The sequence below is a fragment of the Hoplias malabaricus genome, chromosome 18, assembly GCF_029633855.1.
Source record: "Hoplias malabaricus isolate fHopMal1 chromosome 18, fHopMal1.hap1, whole genome shotgun sequence".
In the NCBI taxonomy this organism is placed as follows: domain Eukaryota; kingdom Metazoa; phylum Chordata; class Actinopteri; order Characiformes; family Erythrinidae; genus Hoplias; species Hoplias malabaricus.
In genome coordinates, this window is record NC_089817.1 from 10,055,292 (window position 1) to 10,079,851 (window position 24,560).

Genomic DNA, 24,560 nt, shown 5'->3' on the forward strand with positions numbered 1-24,560 from the left:
GACCTCTCACAGGAACTCATCGTGAGCGATGACCGGTCCATGTCAAACATTTAGTGGTGTTGCCAGTCTCCCAAGACACAGTGTATATATATATATATATATATATATATATATGAAAATATGTGAGAGAAATATGTGTACTGATTAAATAAGAGAATAAAAGAGAGTAAAGACAACAAAGCGACAATGATGAAAAAGCAGCATTTCTGCTCTTTGCACCTCACTGCTGGGTGCTCTGGCATTTGAAGTAAATTGAGGCTGCGCACTGCTTGGAGAGTGAAGAACCATGCTTTTTTCATTTTTATTTGTTTATCGTTGTTGTATTTAGACCAAAGTATGTCAGACGTTTTGTTAAATCCTCAGGTAAAAGGTTATAAAAAGGGTATAATATGTTCCTTGTAACATGCATTACATTATAAAATGTCTATTAAACATACACTCCATTGTGTCGAAGAGATATTGCTCCTCAGAAACTGATGTAGGATGACGCTTAATAGCCATCAGAGGAACGCCGCATTCACATATTCAGTGGAAGCAGGGGCATCTAAGGACATCTCTCCCTACAACACAAGCTGCACGCCGCAGCCTTGTCAGCATTCAGCTTGCAATCTCATCCCATGTCCTCAGATGCCAATTGTGTTGTCAGAAATAGCCTGTTAAAAAAGGCTAATCTATATTACGCTTTCAGGACCCTTGCGTTAAATAACCTTGTGCTTCAAAGCCTGAGCTTAAACCTGACGGGGAGAGGCCTAAACGAGAGGGGAGAAAACAGATCTATCAATAGACAGTAGCATCAGCTGAGGGCATGTGAGGTGAAATGGTGGCTTAATTCCATCTGAGAACTATCACAGGCTACGCAAAGGTAGAGTACGAAAGGGAAAGGGCTAATGGGTGTAAAAGCTGATGGAAATGTGCACAAAGCTGTTTAATGGCTTCTCTACATGAGGGAATCTATACGCCATTTGTACGAGTTATTTATCCCTGAGAGGGAAACAGAAAATGCGGTTTATTCTGATCCTGAACGTGGACGTTGGACTTTAATTTACAGGCTGTGTCTTTAAGCCGTGGAGAGTAAAGCAGGAGGGGGAGGGGGAGGGTCATTGAGTTCATTCGGTGTGCTGAAGCGGCGCCCTCTGGTGGCTTCCAGGGATTGAACGGTTCCCTTCTTTCTCCCTATGTCTCTCTCTCTTTCATTCTCCCTCTCTCTCTTTCTCTCCCCCTCTCCCTCTCCCTCTCTTTCATTTCAGCAGGCTCGCTGGTGTTTCCAGCAGCCTCGGATAAGTGAGGAGAAAAGACAGCGGGCGAGGGACAGGTACAATAAAAGCAGTATGAGATAGAAAAGGAATAACCGGCAGGAGCACACAGAAACCCGCGCAGCCGATGATTCTACGCGTTTGTCGTACGACCTTCCCTATCAGGAGACGCGCGCCCGGGCGCGAGCCGATGCCACCGCTTAGCCGTTTTCAGGTCAAGCGAGGTTACTCGACGAGAACGCGCTGAAACTGGACCGACGAAGCGTCAGAACGACGACGAGGACCCAGCGGATCGACGGGACCACAAGGCGGAACGAGGCAAGCCCGAGCCGCATGGAGAGAGCGAGGCACCGGTGTCCGCGCGAGATGTGACCGAGTGACTTAAAAGAGTGAGTGAGCGAATGAGTGAGTGAGTGAGTGAGGAAGATGATGATGGCTGACGGGAGCAGAGGAAGAGGGAGGCCGTCCGCGTTCCCGCCGCCGTCGTGCGCAGACGTGCAGGAGCTGGCGTCGAAGCGCGTGGATGTGCAGAAGAAGCGCTTCTACCTGGACGTGAAGCAGAGCGCGAGGGGCCGTTTCCTCAAGATCGCGGAGGTGTGGCTGGGCCGCGGGCGCGGAGGCGGCGGTGTGCGCAAAAGCAAACTCACGCTGTCCATGGCGCTCGCTCCCGAGCTCCGCTGCAGCTTAGGCGGCTTCATCGACTGCTACGCGCGCGCAGGACTCCGTCAGACTCAGCAGGCCAGGCACGAGGACGAGCACGACGAGCACGACGCCGGCTCCGACTCGCCGACGCCTTCCGACGAGCATGCGACGGTGTCGGCAGCGCAGGCGCAGAGAGTACTGAAGAGCGAGCTGATCGAACGCGACAATCGCAAGTACTACCTGGACCTGAAGGAAAACCAGCGCGGTCGGTTCCTGCGGATCAGGCAGACGGTAGGCAGTGGCAGCACAGGCAGCGTGGGCTATTACGGCTCTGGTGCTGGGGGTGTTGCGGCCGAGCAGACGGTTGTCCTACCTGCGCAGGGACTCATTGAGTTCCGCGATGCTCTCTCGCAGCTCATCGAAGACTTCGGCGACGACGCCAACGGCGAAACCGACCCCACGGACCATGGGCGCGGGGAAGGCGAGGGTGGACGTGCGCTCCTGCCCGACGCCGCGTCCTTCCGCGTGGACAACAAGCGCTTCTACTTTGATGTGGGCGCCAACCGACGTGGCGTCTTCCTGAAGGTGAGCGAGGTACGGCAGCCGCATCGCAGTGCCATCACTGTGCCACTGAAGGCATGGGCACGCTTCGGCGAAAGCTTCATGAGATACGAGGAGGAGATGCGGCGTATACTGGCCTGCCGTGCTGCTGACAGGAGGACGGAAAGACGCACAGAAGAACACGAGCATGACGACTGACGACGGCTTGACCTAGTGTGTGTGCGTGCTGGGGGGGTGAGGGGTTAGTGTACATCTGGTCACCATGGTGTGTGTGTGGTGTGATTGAAAGTACGTAATGTTGCACACCAACTTACCAGGCCCTGCATCCAGGATTCATTTAGCGGGTCAGCGCCCCCCCTCCCACAAACCAATCATCATGCCCTACTAAACCTGCGATTTTGCACATGTTTTCTGAGTGAAAATGAGTCTTAAACATCAGGGTTGCCAGGTTAAGTTAAGTTAAGACAATGATTTAGCTTTCTATTAGAAGCTTGGGTTTGGAGATTTCTGCTGGTCCTGGCAACCCTGCTATAGATGTCACATTATGGCATTAAATTTGCATTTCTGTGCATGTTTTCTGCACAGTTTTTTTATTTGCTGTAGGAAAGCATCAAATATAAAGTGCTATTTTGCACAGTCCATGTTTAATGTTCTTTCCTAGTAATTAATCAAGCAAATGATAAGTAATTGTGCAAAAAAGCATGTGCTGTCTGCAAAGGATGAGTACTTATTTCATTAACAAAACATGTCTTTTGTCCATGCACACCCAACGTGTTCCAGAAGATAATATAAGCTTCTGTGTCATGCGTCAAAAAAACTCTGAGAAAAGTTTTCCTACATCATTTTAAACTGGAAGGCCACAGAGTGAAGGTTCACTTTCTTTGTTGTCACTACTCACAGAAGCAGGTACACGCTGTTGCAGAGCTATGTCTGAGATATGCTATATGTTGTGGAAGGGTAAACCCACCCTCCCCCACACTCATGATTTAGCGCTGATGATGGGCCTATGGCGGGCCACGGTGTGTGTGTGTGTGTGTGAGTGAGTTTGTAATGGTACACACCATGGTGAGTGTGTGTGTGCGTGTGTGTAAGATGCTTCACACCTAGCAGACCTGATCGAAATAATGCTCCAGTGTTAGTTTCTAAGCCTGTTTTTGGAACAATGTACCTCTATAGCCTGTTACTGTACTGTACGACTCTGGTCAACTACAATAGCACTTTTACATTTAGCCTAGAAACACTGCTCTTTTCTTTTTTCTGTTTATGAACGGTGACTTGTGCCAGTTTGAACACACATTGGCAGGATATGATTGCTAAAGGTGAGAGGTTAGATACAGTTTACAGTGGGCATTTTAATCATTTGTATTTATATAAAACTAAGGCATTATTTTTTAAAGAATCACTATTTTAATATTTGTTAAATATTTAGCAAAATATTTAACAAAAATCATTTTAAAAGCATAGGGCTACAGTCTGCTGCAACAGAAGCTGCAGTCATCTACAATGGCTGTGCTATAAACCCAGATCCAGACGACAAATCCTTAAAAGGTGAATAGAGGCTTGACGTTGATGAAGGATGCACTATAATATTGGAATCAGACCGATGTTAACAGCCAAACTCAAAGATCTATATTTGTTTCATTTTACTGCTAAAGAGAGTCCCAACTTCAACCGTTTGTAAATGTTGAAAATTCCCATTTGGGTGCATCCCTAAGAGAAACATGTCGCAGTTCTTCAAAATACAAAACAGAAAACGAGCTTCTTGTTTATAAGCACTATCCTACAAATGGTCCAGTGTTTTATAGCTGCTGTACCCAACTCTGTCAGCACAGCAAATACCTTTCAATTACAGCGTGGTGTAGCCCTTAGCTGGCTGCAGTATTCTGTCTGTGCTTTCATAATTGAGGTAAACAGATGAGAAGCTCTGACCAAAAGGTAAGCTGATGCCTTCTGGTGGGGTATAGACATTAGATAAGACATAAATTAATATGCGAACAAAACAGCAGAGAGGAGCTCTTTGTGTATATACAATTCTAAATGTATTATTTGTTTTTTTAAAAAACCCTTGCAACTATATGAATATTTAAAAATCTGACTCATACCCAGTTCAAGGATGCAAAGGACAAACATTTCTTTCAGCATTTACAGCAGCGCTGAAGTGGTGTGTGTGTGTGTGTGTGAATGCACTTGTGTGATAAATGAATGAAGTAGCATTTTTAAATGTCTGTTGAACGCATACAGACTAGCCGCCCCATTCACATTTCACCATTCGCAGCCAGGTGGAGTGAACAGGCTTTAAAGGATGAACATAAAAATGCTTCTTCTGTAATGGAAGATCAGATTAAATTAGATGAACAGATAAATGAATTAACACAGCGAGACTATGGCAGGTATGCTTGTCAGAGACGTGGCACTGTATACTGAGTAATCTTGCGAAAATGACAATTTTACAAACGTTGCAGCAATATCTCTAGGTTTAGTACAGAACATTGCACAATAACTCACAAAATGAAAGTCTAAAAAATACAACATGAAAGTGAAGGGAGAAGTTATTTTTTTTCTCTTGTTATATGTTTTTCAGGAGGTAGGAAAAAAATCATTGAGTAGAAATAACAAGAGCTAGGGGACATTAGTTAATCAGCATCTTCATATAAGGATTCCATTTCATTTTGTGGGGAGGGAGTGATCATTAACTGACCATGAATTTTCAAACAGATTTAAGTATTTACTATTAGCCAAAGCCACTACATTAATAACATTATTTGCTTTTTATCAGCCCAACATTTTAAATTATAAATATCTATAAAAATCTATAAAACAAAATGCTGCTTTGAAAATAGTAGGCAAATAACTATTTAGCACAAACAGCCATGCATTATGCTATGATCTTGGTACAGGTGTAGCAGCAGCATTAACATACAGCGCAGGTGTATTGATCTGCCTCGGTTTTTATCATAATATATTACTAAAATCAATATAATGATCAGTTGGTAGTGTGTTTGGAATTAAGACTTTAGCTGATCCCTTCATACTTCACCCAAACAAATACTACTATCTTAATATTAACATTATTTGAGTTTGTTATTAACCATGAAAATAACATGGTGAAAAACACTAGGCTTTACTAGAGGAACAGTGCAATTGTACTACTTTGCACAACTTTTCATATGAATAAAGAAAAGAAAAGATGTATTAAAACGTTGTCTTATGGACATAACGTTTCTCAGAATTTCCATAAATATTTTCCATAAATTATGAGAAAAGCTAGAAATGTATTAAAGAATATTATTAACTACCAGTGTAGTTGACGGGTGAAGGACTCTCAAATTTGAGAGTTTTTTTATTTTGTTTGTTTCTTTCTGTTTAGATAGGTTCCGTTCTCATATAGCAGTTGCTAAAGCTAAGCATTAGTTCAGAGCAGATACCTGTAATCATCATCATCATCATCATCACTTCTGGTCTAGTACGCTAGGAGCTGCTAAACCAGAAAGTGCACCCAATACAGAGATTGCTTTTACATTAATTGCTTTGGAGCATTTGAGCAGGCTGGTGTTTGGATTATAAGCCCCCTTTTTATGAATTAGCGCAAAGCTAGCTGCTGTGCTGGCTGTGGATTTTCACAATTTAAAAAAAATAAATAAATAGAAATCCACATATATACAGAGCTTAACTAAAAGACCCTGAATTCATACTAAGGCAAGGCAAATTTGAAAGCTTATTGAGGAGTGAAAGGCCCAAGTGTCGTGCAAAATAGATTATAATAGCATATAGGTTCAAAATATAGCACTTATGTATGTATGATTTGGTCATTGCTAACTCTTTGGCTTGCTCATGCCATTTTTAATGGTGACCAGTGGATAGTCACATGGCTTCTTAACAAGTTACATTATACTGAAAACATACCTGATGTGTGTGTTAAGGGCTTTACTGTTTTTGTACTTAAACAGGGCTTCATGATAAAACTGGCTACACATTTGATCTGAAGACTTTAACAAACTGAAGCCGATTTTGTGTTACCATTCGCCCTGAGGAGAGCGCAGTTTATGAACTATATTAATTCTGGATTAATGTATTTTGGAGGGTGTGCGTTTACAGCGTAAGCACAGATGGAGGAAAAGTAAATGTTAAAAACAAAAAGGTCTCTGTGGAAACATTAATGTCATCATAGGAAAGAGGTGTTTGACATTTGCCATTCATGCAGTAGTGCAGAGAAAGCAGTGTCTGAAGTCATACGCTAGCCTCATAACTGACTGGCAGTGGCCCCTCAGATGCCTACGTACTCTATGAGGACCGTTTATGTGCTACTTGACATTTGTTCATGCCTCATAGCACAATAAAGCATAAGATCTGGTTTAGGATTTTTTTTTTCTTGAAATTCTTGAAGATTTGCCCCTTATCTCATTATCAGAGCTGTGTGAAAGGTCTGAGAGATGTACTTGAGCATGTTTATGTATGCAAATAATGTCCAGCTGACAAAAAAAAGCAATCCTTTTGCCCATTCCTATTGGTTCTTAGTGCTTTAAATGACTTTGATATAAAGGTAAAGATATTAACTAGATATTTGATGCATTTTTTGACCATTAGCAATTTTTAGAGCTATCAGTTGTAGAGTTGTATTCCTCTTATATGTGATAGGGGAACATAAGCAAAACATCACGTGGGCTTAGCTCACATGGCTGACACATTAAAAATGTCCTAAGACATTCAATGAAAGCAGCACTTCCCACAAGCACTTTATTAAAACAGCACTTTTAGCTGCTGATGCTGCTGTTGCTTCTACTATTTGAACTGAGAAGAAGGGACTGTTTCTTACCCATGTGAGTACAAGGAGGGAAGGATTTCTCACTCATGTGATAATTATGACAATCACACACATAAAGACCGTCTAACAATAAGTACTCATTTTACAAAGAAAATACAGCACATTTAGCCTCTTAGAGTACTTGCTCTTTAAAAAAAAGTAGACTGGACCAGATTTAGCTGTAAATATCATATGATCTGTTGGTATTTTGGCTCTGTTATTTCTGAACTAAAGCCTCATAAAGCAAGAGAGCAGAGGAATATGATACAGACATGACCAAGACATATTGTGTGTGGTTGGCAGTACACTTCATTCTAATGTTTGTATTGAGGGTCATCATTTGAGTACACTCTTAAAAGTAAGAGATGCCAGAAAAGCACCACTTTTGGTTGCGTAAAGAACCATGTATGTTTAAGAGATATGTGAGTGTAAAGAACCATTTAAATATCCATCACATGATCTTAAGTCTCTTTACCCATTTAAACTCATAAATTAGCAAAACGAGTTCTTAATGGAACCAAAAATGGGTAATCTATGGCTCAATAAACCCTTTGCAGCACTTTTATTTCTAAGAGTGTATGACAGACCGTGTGCATATGGTACGGTGAAAGCTAACTCAAGAGGCAGTGCTTGTGGTCATGGAACATTTCTGCTAGCAGTGAACTTTCTGGGTTAATTTTCTGGACATGGATTACACCTAGTCTCTGACTAAGTTATACCCACAGTCCTAGTTCTTGTCTAGGAGTAATCGAAAATAAAAAAAATCAATGTCCAGAAAATTGACCCACAGTAGTTTTTTTTAAAAATTTTAGCTACTTCTTTTTTTATCTCGTTGTTGATTTATCTTTCAAAAACTGTGGCTGATTACCTCTTATGAATGCTCTTTTCTCCTATTCACTGAGTATATTTCAGGGCTCATGCGTGCTGGGCATTGATATAACTTAGATCCTATTAGTAAATTCTATTGTTATATAATATTAGAATATTAAATTGATTTCTATGGGAAATAGCTGTACCCCTGAGAAGTGATAAAGAGAGGAGTATAAGGCCATAAAGGATGTTACCTCTAAAACACATTACTGTGCAAATGTCATAGATCAGCCTCTGTTTATTTCATTTCCAGTCAAAATTGGCGAGTACAAATCATACATTTTTAAAGACATGTTTCAAAGTAGATAAGAAAAGAACAAACAGGAGTCTTCAAAGAGGAACTGCATCAACGTTCTTTTATATGTTGTACATCATTAAAATAATTATTTTGACTGGAATTTAACCAAATGAAGGGAAGCGCCTGACTTTGCACAGTGCTGTATAGTAGTACAAATCGTACAGTTAAAAGACAAAAAAGACGCACTTTAAAGTTGTATACTTTTTCTTTTTTTACATCGACCTCAAATAAACATAAAAATTATGTTGTGTACATATATTATAAATTGATCACAATATTATAATATATTGTTTTGTACCATTCTATTCAAAATGGTATGCAAATATTGCATTGGTTTATTTGTTTTTATTAGTTTACATTTATTTCCTAGTGAATTATTCCAGTCTTTCCAGGCAGTTCAGGGTGATGTTGTTGAAGATTGGTAGATTGGGGAAAAAAATTAATGATCTGCCCTTTTATTAAGTGTGAATTTCACTTAGTAACATAAAAGACCATAGAAAAGGTTATTACAATGCAGCTATTTTAGTTTATTTTAAAACTTGAATTTATAGAATTGGACTGTTATAATGCATAGCCTGACTTGTATTCAAGTAACACTTATTAACCCATAAGCCTTAAAATCATTACAATGGCATTGTAATGATTTAGTTTAGGTTTATGATTTATTGTTACAAATTTGATTTGCCTTTAACACCAAGGTGTAACGTAGTTGTCCTTATAGTAGTTTCTGAGGCACAAAATAACTAGACGTTTTGAATGGGTTAACTGAGCATTCTTAAAAGTAGGACTTAACATAGAATGAGTTTCTGCGAGAATCTATAACGGCAGTTTGAAAATACTGGTCCAGCCAAAGGGCACAGTCCTCTTCATGTGTTAATAACTGATAGTCGTGTGGGTAATGTGCTGTAAAGGTGTGGATATCGAAGCTTTGTTGGTTTGTTTTCTTTTTCTTTGTGTTGACCATGGCATCTCTGCTGCAGTTGGAATTTAGAAGTATATGTGTTTGATAAAGACTTCAAAAGAAATGGTGAATTAAAAATGTTTTGGTGTATCTTTTGATAATGTAATGTACTTCATTAGTGTGTCCTCCTATAGTCCTATAGAATATTATAAGACTCAAAACAAGAAAGCAATTGTTCTGTATTGTAGCACTTTCTTTAACGTGTGTACTGTATTAGTTCACGTTTAACATGTATGGTACTGTATGAATATTCATTCAATGCCTTGTAATGTTTGTAAAAGGTTGCAACATGTAGGATACATACAGCTGAAGGATACATAAAGATTTTAAAGTTCATGCATGTCAACAGCTGGGTCCCGACTGACTTTTAAAAAAATGGTGCTATATTATGATATATAAAGGTGCTCATACGGACCCCAGGTGCATGCATGTCGAGTGAAAATTGATAAAGTAAAGCAAACTTGAAGCTACGTTATTGGTCAATTACCAGCCGAATGGCAAGATATTCTCCCTTAAACACGAGTGGTTTTGTGTAACTGTAAATTGCACGGGTGGTTAGCAGAAACCTCAACATCAAGGCTGACCACAGTCAGAAGGTGGTGAGCTGCCAGGTGGTGGTGAGCTTGCACTAGCAGATAGCTGCAGTAACAGTGAGATGATTTAGAAGTGATCGTAAGCAACTGTAACTTATCCAGGATGATTCTCATCGTTTTAAACGGTTGAGGATACCTGCACCAAAGTTAATTTCGGGACTGAGTTGCCTATTTACAGTTACCCAACCTCTGTGTGGATAAACTCCAAAAGATTCATAGACAATCTAATTCAAATAAAAAAAAATAATAATAAAAAAAACATTTTTTAAAGCTTATGTTTAAAAAGTTTGTCTTTTTTATTAACTTGTAATGTGTCACAGAGTATAAGAAAAGAGATATATATTACAGAGTGTTCAGTGGGAAGATGTGTAAGTCTATGCTTTAAAAACAAAGGAGAATGTGGATGTGTTGGTTCTATCTTTGTTTCTTTTATTTTATTGTTAAATAAAAACGAAATAACAAATCTGACGTTAAAGTATGTAGTATGTTAATTTCCTTCTGCGTGGTAAATACTTTTGATTCTGAAAATGTACTTCTTCACAGGTGGGTAGTTATTAGCAATATTAATATCTGTTAGTTTTAATGGATTTGCATTTTCATTAGATTTGTTTTCCTACTCAGTGTGCACCTTTTGTTACAGGTGTAACAATGACTCTATTTTTTTGTCATTAATATATAGCTAGTGCTTTTTTTATTTTTATTTTAATTTTTTAGTTTGTTGTGCTGCTGCCATTAAGCAAAGTCACAGTGACCCCCAAAGTGCACTCCCTGCCATTTATACAAACTTACACTGAAGACTACATGACTTAGCACAAGACACATCATCCAAGATAACCAACTCAGAATGTTGCATGATATAGACGTTTACAGACGGCTCTTAAGAAGAGAGACATTACTAAGAAATAGGCACAAAACTGCAAGAGTGAGGTTTCCCAAAGAACATGAACATAAGCCTGATGAGTATTGGCAGAACATTTTCTGGTCAAATGACATGAAAATATAATTGTTAATGTCAACTGGGGTTCAGAAGGTTTTGCAAAGATCTGGCCAGGAAAATTCAGCTGAACAGCTGAAAAATTTGTCTGTGTAGAATGCCTGGCTGAACATTTCTCCAGAGATCTGTGCTAGACACAGTGAATGTCTTCAAATGTTTGACCAAATTAGAACAGTTTAACCAGCTGTAAGCATTTATATATCTGCACATTGTAGTTCCACAATTACAGACTGTAGATCTCTGATACTATGTTGTAAAAGGAAACTAACATTAGGAAGATTTATTAAGGTATTTTAGTAGCGCTTGCCTACTCTACAAAATCAATAATACAGACATGACTGAAACCTCTATATAACTGACCTGAGACATAGTTTACAAACCGCTTCATTTTAATTAGTATCTTCATAAGTTACTGTCCAACACAAGAAATACGCCAACGTGATTAGGTTTGGAAACTGCGGCTAAGGATATTTTGACTCTGGAGGACTTATAAACTGAAAAGCGGAAGATGTAATTATCATTAAATTTTGTCTGATATAATAGGAGCTCTCGCATACCTGCAGTGTACACTTACTAATTTCATGCAATTAATTCACAGCATGACAAAAGAAGGGCAGCTAAAGATAATTTCCAACTTTTGTTTCATGTGAAACTCTAATTAGGTTTAAGCAGAAAAAGGAAGTGGTTGAGACCAAACTGCAGCATTAGATTGTGTAAAGATTAAAAAAAAGAAAAAAGCTGCTGCTTTTAGCCACTCTCCCCACTGGTCAGTTGATGCAACTGTCTCACCATTTCCTGTTATGCTGCTGCTGTTTACAAGGGGAAAAAAGAGGCCTTAGTTACTCTACATATAGCATACTATCATATCATCGCTGTCCAATTAAAAACACCTTTAGTAAGTTTACAGGAGAAGGAAAAAAACTTCCATAGACATTAATGTAAAAAGAGTTCAAATGATGTTGAAAACTAAAATGAGCAGCTAAGGTTTGCTCCCCCTACAGTCTGTGTTCCGTTATTCAGTATCAAATCATTAAAGCATGTAATTTGAATGCCGTTTTTTAATAAGTCTCTTTAGGTGTGACACATCATTGCTGTCCAATGAAAAACATGTTTCTCCAAAACTGTAACTTTACAGAAGAAAATAAATACCCTCTTAGCTTTCATTGGAGGTCAAAATAAAAAGATTTTGGAGCGTTTCAGTTGGTCCATTCTTTCACCATGGAATTTTCACACCATGTGAAGAACAGCTGCTGTGTTCAAACGACCCACAAAACAAAAAGATACGTGTTTTTCATTGAACAGCAATGATATATTTAGAGGTGTATAAAATATAGTATTTTTGGTATTTTCAATGTGATAACTCTTCCTCAGTCACTAAGAAATCATCTAAATTTACATTCTGTACACATGTAAAACTTATTTCCCTCCCAATTTGTTGCAATCTGTAGAATACTTGCATCATAACAACAACGACTGCTGCAAGATAGTTTCATGGAAGATACAAACCCATGAATATGTACTTGCTGTATGAAGCCTGAAAAATGTATTAATAAAAATAGAAAATCATTTGTTCAGTTGAAAAATGTATGCGGTTTAAGGCTATTGCGCCACATGCTGTAGGGAGGATGCCCTAGAAAGACAGTATCAGTGATGTCCATTGAATCACCTAGCATTAACAAATAGTCTTTGCCTTATACTTTAATGTTGTCAACAGAGTATCTGTCACATAATAGTACATAAAAAAATAGAGATTTCCATGGTCCATCAGGGTTGTCATGTAGCTAAGTCTGTTAAAGTTCATGCTGTGGTTGGACTAAAGAAGCACAACCTATGGTTGTAAAGCTAGCAGTGCTGGGTAATTTCCTGTGCCTTTGCAGTTCGGTGTTTGAGGTCAAGCTATTTCCTTTTTGGTATGTCTCAGTTGATCTTCCTCAAATTGAAGTGACAAACTGCACAGTTCCCTACAAACGCATGTCCCACGCTCCTTGGTTACAAAAGCTTAAAGCATTTATCGCTATGGTAAGTACACAAAACATTTCTTTTAATTAAAGAATAAGGAACTGTCTTTAACTAAACGAGATATCAGAGGCAACAGAAGCAGATCATATGTGCTAGAAGGATGGATGTAAGTGGATTAGTAATAAATATTATCTGTTTGTATCCTTATAACAGCAATACCTTTTTATTTTCATGTGTTGCCGTTACTTATTCTCATTGTAGAACAGCACTGTACAACTGATTATCAGCGCAATGCCTGAAACTGGCACTGAGATTTCTTAAGGGCACACCATATGGAATTTGTAACGCAAGGAAAAAGAATATACTGAACTATAACAGACACTTTCCGTGAATAGATTGATGTAATTGTTTTATGAATTTCATAACAACGATCATGAACATCATGTTCAGCAGCATGAAGTTGTGCCACAGTCATGTAATATTGTCAGTTTACTGAAAATATCTTGCACAGAGATCATTATCTCTGCTATTTCCACATTTCTCTACCGCTTTGCGGAAAGAGTTTGCCTGAAACGTCTTTCTCTTTTCAATATTCTTCTCTGCTCTTGGATGTGTTGCCTTCACACTTATCCGCTGTGTATAGGTCTGCACATTTGGCCCAGATGTATAGTGTATACCAGTTGAAGATTGTGTGGTTGAAGAACTTATTAGTTTTCATGGTCATACAGTCACATGGTTGAAACACAACAAATGGAACATCAAACGCTTATCTACAGAGAGTAGACAAAGGTCAATTTAAACAGGACTGCTAGATTAGAAACATGTCGTAACCAGGACAAATCGCCAGCAAGGCCCTCCACCAATATGAACATGGGTGAGATTTGTTTTTGACTAAATAGCTGTGGGTTAATGTTAATTATGTTGGACTGAAGGGATCAGGGACTAGAATTCTACATTTTATAATTAGGAAAAGATAATGGTCAAACTGACAATGGTCAAAGTAATGAGCAATGAAGAGATATATTTGAGCAATGCATTATTTCTGTGTTCATGCTTGTGCTGTGAAACAAGCATTAAGTGATATCAGCAATGTGTGTTATTATAAAAATGTGTTATTTTAGATGGCTACTCACATGGTTAACTCTGTTGTGAGGTAGAGACAATGCCTGCAAGTAACACTGAAACAGGTGGGTCTTCACACATTAGCATGGCAGCTTTTCCAGCTGACAGGAGGAGAGTCTTTCTAACTACGGTACAGAAATACATTAGTTTGCCTGAGTTAAAAACAAAAGACACAGATGGGTGTTTTTCATGAAACTGAAAAGAAGCATGTACTTTTTTTCAGGGTGATATTCTGTAGTAAACAAACATGGACGGACAAGGGAAGGAAGGAATCCAGCTCTCCCCAATAAATCCCACTAAGCCTGCTGCCACCCTGGCACTGAAGAACTTCACCATTCCCAGGAAGAAGCGGGTGTCTGGACAAGGTGTTTCTGATTAATCCACTAACCCAAAATACAGAATATAAAAAATTGTTTTACTTTCCAGACAAAACCAAATGGCAGATTTACAGGTCAAAAATGTATATTTATAACATTTAATGGGTGTGGATGTATTAAGAGTTTATTGAGTAATTTTGACCATCTCTCTTTTCTGGATTCATCAACATAAAGAGCAGCATTATACAAAACAAAAAAATAATAAAACCTTTTTAAATGAATTATTATTGTTATTATATGTATGCATGTGTATGATTATATGTATTTTTTTATATGTCCATTGAAAATATTGAAGACATGAAGCAGATATATGTTTCATACGCAGAGATGATGACTTGGAATGGGGAAGGTTTATGATGAGGGAGCTGTATTTATATTTCTATTGTTTTTATTACATGACATGTTTTGTAGTATGTGCTCTTTTCGAAATAAAAAAAGTATTCATCAGAAAATACATATTAGAAACCGTAGATACAAGGTTTTACCTCAAGACAAGAAAAATAGCCACTTCATTATTTTCCAGATAAAAATCAGATGCAACCAGCAAATATTTTGACAAAGTGCTCTAAAGAGCTATAGGTCTTTGCCTTTTCTGTGGGTTTTAACTATGCTCCCTGCTTGTCTCCGCTGCTGAACAGTCCTCCTGGAGCCTTGCCCTGAGGAAAGCCGGGATTACAGTCTTATTCAGTCCAAATTGAGAGAGGCCAGATTAGACATGAGGAAGGAGCATGCTAATGCCTGGCTGTGGAGAGATGTAAAGTTAGTGCACAATGAAGAGTTTCTCAAGGAATTTTCAGAAAAGAGGTAAGGTAACCACAAGACCCTCCCATAACCCAATTGGCCGTTCCACCAGCAAGTAGAAAAAGATTAGATATTTTAAGATTAGAATCAGATATTTCTAAACAGCTTAATTAAAAAAGGGGCCCAGAACGCTGTTATCAGATTAACTAGCAGAGTGTGGGCTTCCTGTATCTCACATGAGCTGCTAGCGAGCAATGGGGGATGATGGGGGGTAAAAAACTGTGAGAAACTGTTTATGAATTCAAGCAAAACTATTTGTTTTTCTTTCTTTTTTTTAACAAAATATATCTTTAATTCACTCATTGCAGATCAGAGATGCGAACAAAAGGCAGGCATGGAAGAGAAATGGAAGAACGATTTTGCTTTATGGTTGCATCACATGAAACAACAAATCAAATTTACCAGCATGGGCTAAGGACTGAAACTCAGGATCAAAATTACTTGGGAAAATCATCACATGGAGTTTATTTGTTCAGACATGTTGATGTGGCTCTGAAACATGCAACCACCAGCATGTTAAGTGAACCAAGCCTGATCGTTTTTAAGGTTAGTTGCACTCTACATTTGCAAGTACACTAGCAAGTAAAAATATATACTGTGACTGTACAGTACTGTGCAAAGTTAAACTTAATATTCAGTCAAAATGCCCATCAATACAATCTATTATATTTTCTGGAGATGTAGAAGAGAACACATAAGCTAATCCACTTGCATTAAAAATGGGAAAACTGAATTAAATTGAAAAGACAAGAGTTTCCCAAAAAGGAGCTGATGTAATATGTAATGCTATAAAAACCACACCACACCTGCCACCACCACACAGACTATTTAAAGCATTCATCTTTGAGGGATGGGAGAAAATTACTCACCACTCTTGCCTCATCAGTGCTACAGATCTGAAACAAAGTGTATTTGGAATTAAATATCTACAACATATGGAAATGGAAAGTGTGGGGAAATACTGTTGCAGATTTCTTTGACAAATATGAAAGCAAATCATACATAAAGAATAAATATTGTAAGGCTAAAGGTGGACACAGTAAATATTAAACACTGTTAAAATATATTTAAATCTTTTGTTTAATTTTCTATTAAATATGCAGTTTTTGTGCTGAGACTGAAAACATAAAAAAAGATGGTGCTTATTTGCCATATTTACAAAATATTAATAGAAAAATGAAGGTGTGTTCTTTGACTTTTTCGTAGTGCTGTACTGTTCTGAACTGTTAAACTATTTAACATGTTAAATCTTGATGGATATGTTGCTTTAATTTTTTTGTGGTTTAATTAAAGGTCCTCTTTGGAAAGGTGAAAAAAATTACACCAAGTTTAGACTGGAACAGAACACCTGACCCAACAGTTGCCTTTGACTGTCACATGTCTAAAGATACGGTGTCATATCGTGAAAGCCTTTTCCAGCAGGTCTTAGGATCATCTGTAAGTCAGTACAGGAACAAAAAATGAAATAATAAAATTATAACACCAAGCTGTTTGATGGACTTATTGCTACTTTATGCCTTTAGGTGTTTCTCTTTGACTACAGTGAAAACCAGGAGCTCAACAAAAGACCAAGGCAGTGTTTACCCTATGCTGTGGTTTTATTTGTTCCAGCTTTTAGTACAACACCACCCACATCTATAAGCCCACCAGTTTCTCCTACTAAGCATCCTACCGGCCTTGCACATGGTATGGTAAAGTATTCAACAACAACATGTGATTCACATTTTTTTAATTATTATTAAACAATAATTACCATATGCAATGATACATATTCATACATATATATTGGTAGATGAAGTGCTCATGTTTTTTAATCAACCCTGGCAGGGTCTCTGGATCGTTTAAGAGGATGCACTGTGGCTAAGAGGAGAGGAAAAGGAGAGAATGCTAAAGTGACATTCAAACATTTTGCCACACAAAGCTGTGTAGGGCCAGATTATACTGGTCAGAATCATGGATTAGATCCTCCACTTCAACACAATGATCTGCAAAACCCTCTTCTTGTTATTCCTCCACCACTATATATGCCTCTTTATCAAACAGCGGGATATTACAATCCTTCACTACCATATGTTGATAGCAGTCTTTTCCAGAACTGTGTCCCTTTGCAAAACTATCCAGATGAATCTGCCTTTCCTTCAGTTGTACAGCACCTAAACACCACAAGCACCTTTGGAAGCAATACAGAGAATTGTAGTGTAACACCCCAAACTTCAACAGAAAACATTTCCACCATAGTTTACTCCTCTCGACTGGTAAAAGACCCAAGGCTGTCCAGGCAAGAAACAAACACAGAGAATAAAGGCTCAGAAAAAGAGAAAGCAAACATCGTTTCAGAGTGCGATGAGCTGAGATGCCAGCGACAGTCACAAGAAGGAAAGGCAGAATTCTCTAGAAGTGTATCATATCAAAAGCAGTCATTGGAAGTGGTTGAGGGGCAGAGTAAGGACTGTTGCCCCAAACCGTCACAAGATGGTCCTCAAGAGCCTGAGTCAAGCCTATGTCCAAAAACTAGGCCAGAAAATATGCCTTCGATTAAATTATTCAAAATGAAATTTCAAAAATATGCTGCATATTTTAAAATGTCAGAGGAGGAGAGACACCAAAATGTATGGTCTCAAAAAGACCTGACAGCAGAGCAAAAACAATCATTGATGGAGCGTATACATTACTATGAGACGTATTACCAGAAATATAGACAAGGGCTACTCTTTCAAAAAGACACTAAAACAGAAAATGGCTTGAGTGTGGCTAATGCAGAGCCTAGAATCAGTGAAACCTGCCTGACCACAGTGGACAAGTCTCCCGTAAAACAAGAGAGCACAGGGAGACGTTCCGTCACCTCTGATGTTTCTGATTTGATCGCCGAAACTTTGTTCAACACTGAGAGACCTACAGCAGATATGTTCAACACAGACAATGAGAATGTCAGAAATAACAGGGGGGAATCAACATTAAACATCTTGAAGGAAAATGAGCAGAATCTTCCACCAGGTTCTCCTGAACAATCTGAAGAAACTCAAGATAAATGTGTGGCTCAACTTGTGGGAAAACCTTGTATTTCAAAGCAGTCCCCTGAGCGAGGTCCCTTGCTGCAGAATGCTTCAGAGGAGACAGAAGCCACAGAGAGTACAGCTGAATTTAAACAATGTTTGCTTCCAATCTGTCCTTCAGAACAAGGCAAAGTAAATCCCTCCGCAGTGAGAGAAAGTAAATGTTCCACAATTTTAAATGAATCTACACTAAGTACTGATATAGAAGAGGATCCCAAAACAGAATTCAAATATTTCACAGCCAAGGACACGGCCAACTTTGCTGACATCTCAGTGTCAGAAAGTTATGATCTCCCCTCTGCTGCTGCAATGAGGCCAGATCCGAGTGATCAAAAGAGCACTAACAACGAAGAAGAGGAATCTTTCATCCGTTCTGAACCTGAAGAGAGTTCTGAAATGTCTATCGAGGTAAAGAGGGGTGAATTACGACAAGACAACACTATTCACAGCGCATTATACAATAGATTACAGTTTTTGCCCTTTTTACATGGAGCGAGCACTAGCTCCAACAAATCTTACCTCCAGCCTAAAGATCTTCACAAAATACCTTGTGTTAATCAGCTATACAGTTCTGCTAATAACACAATGTCCAAAGAAGACTGCAGCCAAGCTGATTGTGGAGAAAACCTCCAGTTCATTGTTAGGAGGAAGTCCAACCAGGCAACTTCTGCAACAGCGAAGCTAACACTTTCTGAACGATTCTCTAAATTGCGTAGCCTTAATAGGAAGCTAATGGTCTTAGATCATGAAAAAGTCAACAACAACACAAGTCATCTCACTGGGAATGTGACATCTGATCTAGGAGGTTTAAGCTTGAGCAGTGATGGAGATAGAAGAATGAATAATGTTAAATTGATCCAAATATTGGCACAGAGATTTAATAAGACGATGTCACAAGCTAACTACAGACACCTTAAAGGGAAACACTCCAAGGTGTTAAGTAGGAAAACGACAACTGTCAGCTTATATTCTTTAATACATTCAGCGCAATTGCCAACCTGTGTGAGAGCACTGCGGCGCAGGAAAAGAAACTTGTGCAAAGCAATGAACCCATTAAAGAAAAAATATTTTTCCAGAACTTTGCAAAGAAAATCAACATTATCTGCTTGCCCACCAGTTACTAAAGAGGCACTCGATAGTAATAAAGTTTCCAATTCTTGTAACTCAAGTACAGAATCATCGTCTTGTGACCTTCAAAGCCACGACAGACTTGAGCACAGTCGAGACAATTTGACTAATATTTCAAATGAGGAGCACTCCTGTCTGAACACATCTGTCAGTGGAAATACGCCAAGTAATGATGATGAGTTAAGCCACATTACAACTTCCAAAAAACAATCCACAGAAATCATCTGTGAGTTGGTTTCAGGGAATTTAAGCATCTGTGATACCTTGGAATTGCAAGGAGAGATTTCAGTGGATGTCAAAGATCTGTTAATAACTGATGAAATTGAACCAGAAAAAGGAACAAACAACAGGAGCATCTGTATTCAGAAAAAACCCTCCCCAATCACATGTCCTGACACCAGTGAGTCAAACAGCGATGGTGAGATTGCAAAAGCAGAACACAAAGCACAGGCCACATCTCAAGCTATTGCAGAGTCAGTAGAAAAGGACAAATGTTCAACAGAAAAGATGTCCACTGATTACAACAGAGGAACTTATGAGGATAAGAGTGACCTGGTTGAGACAGTCTCAAGTATCCCATGTGATATGTCCTCAGGTAATATGATCATCAGCTGCACGTCTAAAGCCCAGACGACTACTTCAGATTTACCCACATCTTTGAATAATGATGAAAGGGGCACAGAGAAAGAGAAGGAAACTCTTTGTGACGGTGCTATGGACAAAGCCAGGGGTGGTGTAATCAAATCAGTTGTGGATATCTTGGCTAATGTATCAAATGATGAAAAAGTGGGAGAGATGGAGGAGAGCACTAAAATTCAAAACAGTGATTTGTGCAGTCTTGCAAACAGCACTGAGGTAAATACCAAATTATTACCAAGACCTGAAACATCTGATGATGACCAGAGAAAAGTGAAAAGTGCCCAGGAAGATATTATCTCCCATCACGTGAAATTGAATTATACTTCAGAACCAGCTTCAAAGTCAGATTCTACTATAAGCCATACACAAAGCTCAACAATTATCTCACATTTGGAGGTTACACCAGATTTGCACAACAAAGTCATTAAAGATGCAAACAAATTAGGCATTACTGCAGTGACAGACAATCTACAGCCAGCCTGGCAAGGACAAGACAAAAACAATCTTCCTAGCACAGAAACCCAGCTCATCTCTAAGTTAAGGGAATATTTGACCAAAATTGAGTGCACTGTCAGGAGGCAGGAACCAGTAAATGTGAATAACTCAGTCAAGGATAGTCAAGTTCCAATGGCTTGGATAACTTTAGATAGTACTCTCCATAAGCAGCAGTTATTTGATATAAACAGACTTGATCTGGCTCATCTTAGACAACAAGGAACCGACTTTGTTTCAACTAAAAAAGGGCATACGCTTGATCATGTGCTGCCTTCAAACGGAAAGTGCAATGTTATAAAAGAAACTGTCAATTCCTCTGTAGCCTCTACCAAACGAAAGATAAGCACAGACAGTAACCCACCAAAAAGCAATGCATCAAAAATGAAGAGAAAGGGCAAACTGGCAAGGGTTAGCCCAGACAGTACTAGCATGCTGGAACCAGTCCAAAATGATACTCAGCCACTTTTCATTGTCAACAAGGACATGGACAAACCACCGATTCCCTCTAGTTTACCAAACCTGCCACATTGGTTGCCAAATCATGGAAGTGCAGTGCAGCAAAATAACACCATCCATTCCCAAGGCTTAGTAAACCCAAACTTATCAAGTGCACAGAAAAGCCAAGGAAATCTATCTGCTGAGAAACCAACAAAAGTAAATGAGCAAACCCTTTATGAGAAAAAATCTACATATGCTCAGAAAGAGTATAGCATCTCAGACATCTCCAGCACTCTGAAATTAGCTGACCATGCAGTTTCTGTGGTGCAACTCAGCCCTCTTCAGATAAAATGCAAAAGCATGTTGAAACATTTCATCTCAAACTTTGAGCAAGATCAGAATGTGTCTTTCAACCAGTTCTGCATTTCAAGGAGTCTTGTCTTAGAAAAATATCTAGACCATCCTCCAGCACCAGTAGAAATAAAATTTCAGGGACTAAACTCATTCTTAGAGCTGCAGATGATGGTGGAAACCTCTCAGTTTGTTGAAAATAAAATCAATTTTCTGAGTGGAAAACCCACATTTAGGAGTTTGCTTTGGTACGACCCTTCTCTCTATGGTGAACTCTACAAGGGAGCTGTTGGGTTTCAGCAACAATCATCATTGTTTTCATCATTTCAGCAGTGCCTTGCCAATGAAGGCTACAGTAAATTGGAAGAGTACTATACTGCAGTATCCACGCTGCACCAACAGCTCCAAGATGCGCCTGACACCTCATACTACATGTACTTGAAGAGCAAGCGAGAAAGACTTGAAATAGAAGCTGCACTCAGAAATCCCCCTGATATTAAAAGCTTCTTTTTATCTGTACCAGTAGCACTCATGATGAATTTTGGAAACAACTTGGAAAGTCTGGAAAAGGCACACCGTACTGTGATAACGTTTATTGAGACACCCTCAGATCGGTTGCCAGGGATATTTGATGTGGGAAAAGCAGAGCATCTTTCCATTATATGCAGGTATCTTCAAGAAAAAATCACCTTTCTGAAATCCCGTGAACCGAATAATAAAGTGGCGTGGTTTGGTATAGAGCATCTCCTTTATGATGCATCCAAGCTTCTTGTTTGGAGGGAAACAGAGCAAGGGATATCAAATGAAGTACTGCTTGAATACAAAAGGTCAAATCCACAAATTGTTTATGGAGTGACAGAGACGGGCATAGCATTGGTTAACAGAATTGAACAGCCTGGTCAGCCTGTGGAAAGAGGACAAATCACAGCACAGCAGCAAATGAACACTGTCAGGAATTACAGGAACACACAGTCAGGGATCTCTACTGAGAGGGCACAGACTTCACTGGTAAGGGTTAACTCTAAGCTACTTTATGACTGATGTTCTCTATTTATGGTACAAAATATCTTAAACGGCCGTTTTTGCCATGACTTAGGGCATTCAAGCAGAAGACCCAACAAAGGCGACCTATCAGCCAACGAGAAGAAGGTAAAGAAGAAAACGTTTTAAAAATTGGTGCAAGAAAAGAATTTGTGGCTCACCTTATTCCAATAACATACTGAAGTAGTTCTACCATTGTTTATTACATTCTTGCTCATTTATTAAGCATTCTTGCAAATACTGATTTAACAAATGCACCTGTAATACTTCAGTGCCACAACAACATGCAAACTGAATGAAAATTAGATTTAAAACAAATAATAAAAGCATTTAAAAAAGATTTAAAATAACTCATAAAAACAAAAATAATAAAAACAATTCAGATTAAAAGTTAAAGTTGAAGTACCAAGGGTGTTAAATGGACACTTTAAACTAAACTCTAGAATGCTGGAATTATATTTAATGAAGCAAACACTATGCAATAAAAAAGGGCAGTTACATTGATTCTGTTGATCCCTGAATACAATACATAAGTAGAAACATCTATATCCAATTAAATATCTTTATTATTGACTGGTTGATTATTCTGTTTAATCAAAGCAATAAAAACATTTGATATAATAACTTATGGACTGCACTGTTATAGGTCATATAAATATAATTCCCATTTCTATTAAGCTTTATGGCTGAAGAGGGAAGCTATTTTGTAACATTTATTCTTTGTGTCTTCAGGGCAACTCATCCACCTGTGAGTAAATTGAATGATGTCGGTGTAACCACACTCGTTCAACCCAGTCTGCCAGCCCAGCTTGGAAAAACACAGTCTTACTCTGCCTCCCCCCAACAAAGCAATGCAGCACATTGGAGGATGGCTGAGAATCATATTTGGGATTTGAAGTTACCAGGAATCGGCCAGACCTCAGAATCACACCCTGAAATAAGGGCTCTCCTATTATCAAAAAGGAGGACGACTATTCCATGCACAGAACCAAAGACAGACATAAAAATTAGCCATGCAGTCAGACAGCAGCAGTGGCCTCCACCCTTTATAATAAACCCTAGAGTGACTGAAAGAATTAACCATCATACCGAGCTCCGAAAAGAGCAAGCAAATGAAGCTACTGTGTCTCTGATGCAGCCTTTTCCTCATTCTACAACTACCGTAATGCCCCCGCCTATTTCACAGTTGCCATTCTCAAACACTTTAAACCAGATTGCACCACATGGGATATCAACACAAATAAACTATCCTTACTTCATTTTCAACGGACAAACATACGCAGTGGCCCCATCTGTGCCAAGACCAACCCTTAATAATGATACTCAATACCATCCCCACCCTGTTTAGATGCTTTACATGGTGTATGGCTGTTATTTAAGTGTACTACTACATACTACCATGTTTATTTTGTTGTTGTTGTTGTTGTTTTTACTATTTCCTTTGTTTAAAACAAGTATGTCCATAAGTGAAGACTCCAAAAATTAACTATCTTTTGTTTCTATATTTTTTTATTCAGTGTAAATAGACAATAACACAGTGTGTATCTATTTATATTGTAATTTAATTAGCTTGTAAAAAGATGTTACATTTATTTCCTTTCATATTTATAATGTAATGGTTCTGAACAGTATGTTGTTAATGTGTTTATAAAAGGCTAAATGTATTCACCTATCCATACCTTTAAAGTTGGTCAAAGATTTGTGCCTGTGTAGACATTGGATATAATATTTCAAAGACATTTAGGGTGGGAACAAAACATGACAGTATTTTACAATGCATTATTTTTAATCATCTGTCTTTGACTGAAGAAACACAGGAAACAAATGCAGCTCACTCAGGCCATTGCCCACAAAGGGGTCCGTTACAGACTTTATCGTAAAGAGGTCAGATCACTAAGAATGAATTTTTAAATATAGGCTACAGCCAATATTTCTGAAACCTAAAATGCTGAATCTTTTATATCTTTTGGTATTTATATTGTGATTTATTTTAATATTAAAATGTTTATAAAGGCATGAGAAACAAAAATGCACTTTTTAAATATAATTTCTTAATATTTCTTCTAATATTTCAGTGGGTATTGCACAGACATCATAAGAAAATGATGGATCAGATATTGGGAAGAAGAACAGAAATATGTCCTGTAAAAGAAATATGTCTTGAAATAGCACACACATTTCTT

The 24,560-nt window shown here is 38.5% G+C and overlaps 1 protein-coding gene across 3 annotated transcripts; it reads left to right on the plus strand.

Moving 5' to 3' along the window:
• The first annotated feature begins 1,517 nt into the window (after positions 1 to 1,517).
• purg (purine-rich element binding protein G) lies at positions 1,518 to 24,375 on the plus strand. Of its 3 annotated transcripts, none has more exons than XM_066651716.1 (9): positions 12,867 to 12,992; positions 14,278 to 14,419; positions 15,070 to 15,235; positions 15,541 to 15,778; positions 16,526 to 16,669; positions 16,756 to 16,918; positions 17,060 to 22,344; positions 22,433 to 22,485; positions 23,110 to 24,375. In XM_066651716.1, the coding sequence occupies exons 2-9, from the start codon at positions 14,302 to 14,304 to the stop codon at positions 23,723 to 23,725; spliced, it is 6,783 nt and encodes a 2,260-aa protein (XP_066507813.1). In that variant the 5' UTR covers positions 12,867 to 12,992; positions 14,278 to 14,301; the 3' UTR covers positions 23,726 to 24,375. The 3 variants fall into 3 exon arrangements, with proteins under 3 accessions (XP_066507816.1, XP_066507813.1, XP_066507815.1); XM_066651718.1 differs by lacking the exon at positions 12,867 to 12,992 and adding an exon at positions 13,756 to 13,806; XM_066651719.1 differs by lacking the exons at positions 12,867 to 12,992; positions 15,070 to 15,235; positions 15,541 to 15,778; ... (3 more) ...; positions 22,433 to 22,485; positions 23,110 to 24,375 and adding an exon at positions 1,518 to 2,675 and having other exon boundaries at positions 14,278 to 14,491.
• The last annotated feature ends 185 nt before the right edge of the window (positions 24,376 to 24,560 follow it).

Coding starts and splice junctions, on each gene's coding strand:
- purg (XM_066651716.1), top strand. CDS start 14,302: ATGGACGGACAAGGGAAGGAAGGAATCCAGCTCTCCCCAATAAATCCC. Junction 15,779..16,525: donor CAAGCCTGATCGTTTTTAAG/GTTAGTTGCACT, acceptor GTTTAATTAAAG/GTCCTCTTTGGAAAGGTGAA. Junction 16,670..16,755: donor AGCAGGTCTTAGGATCATCT/GTAAGTCAGTAC, acceptor TTATGCCTTTAG/GTGTTTCTCTTTGACTACAG.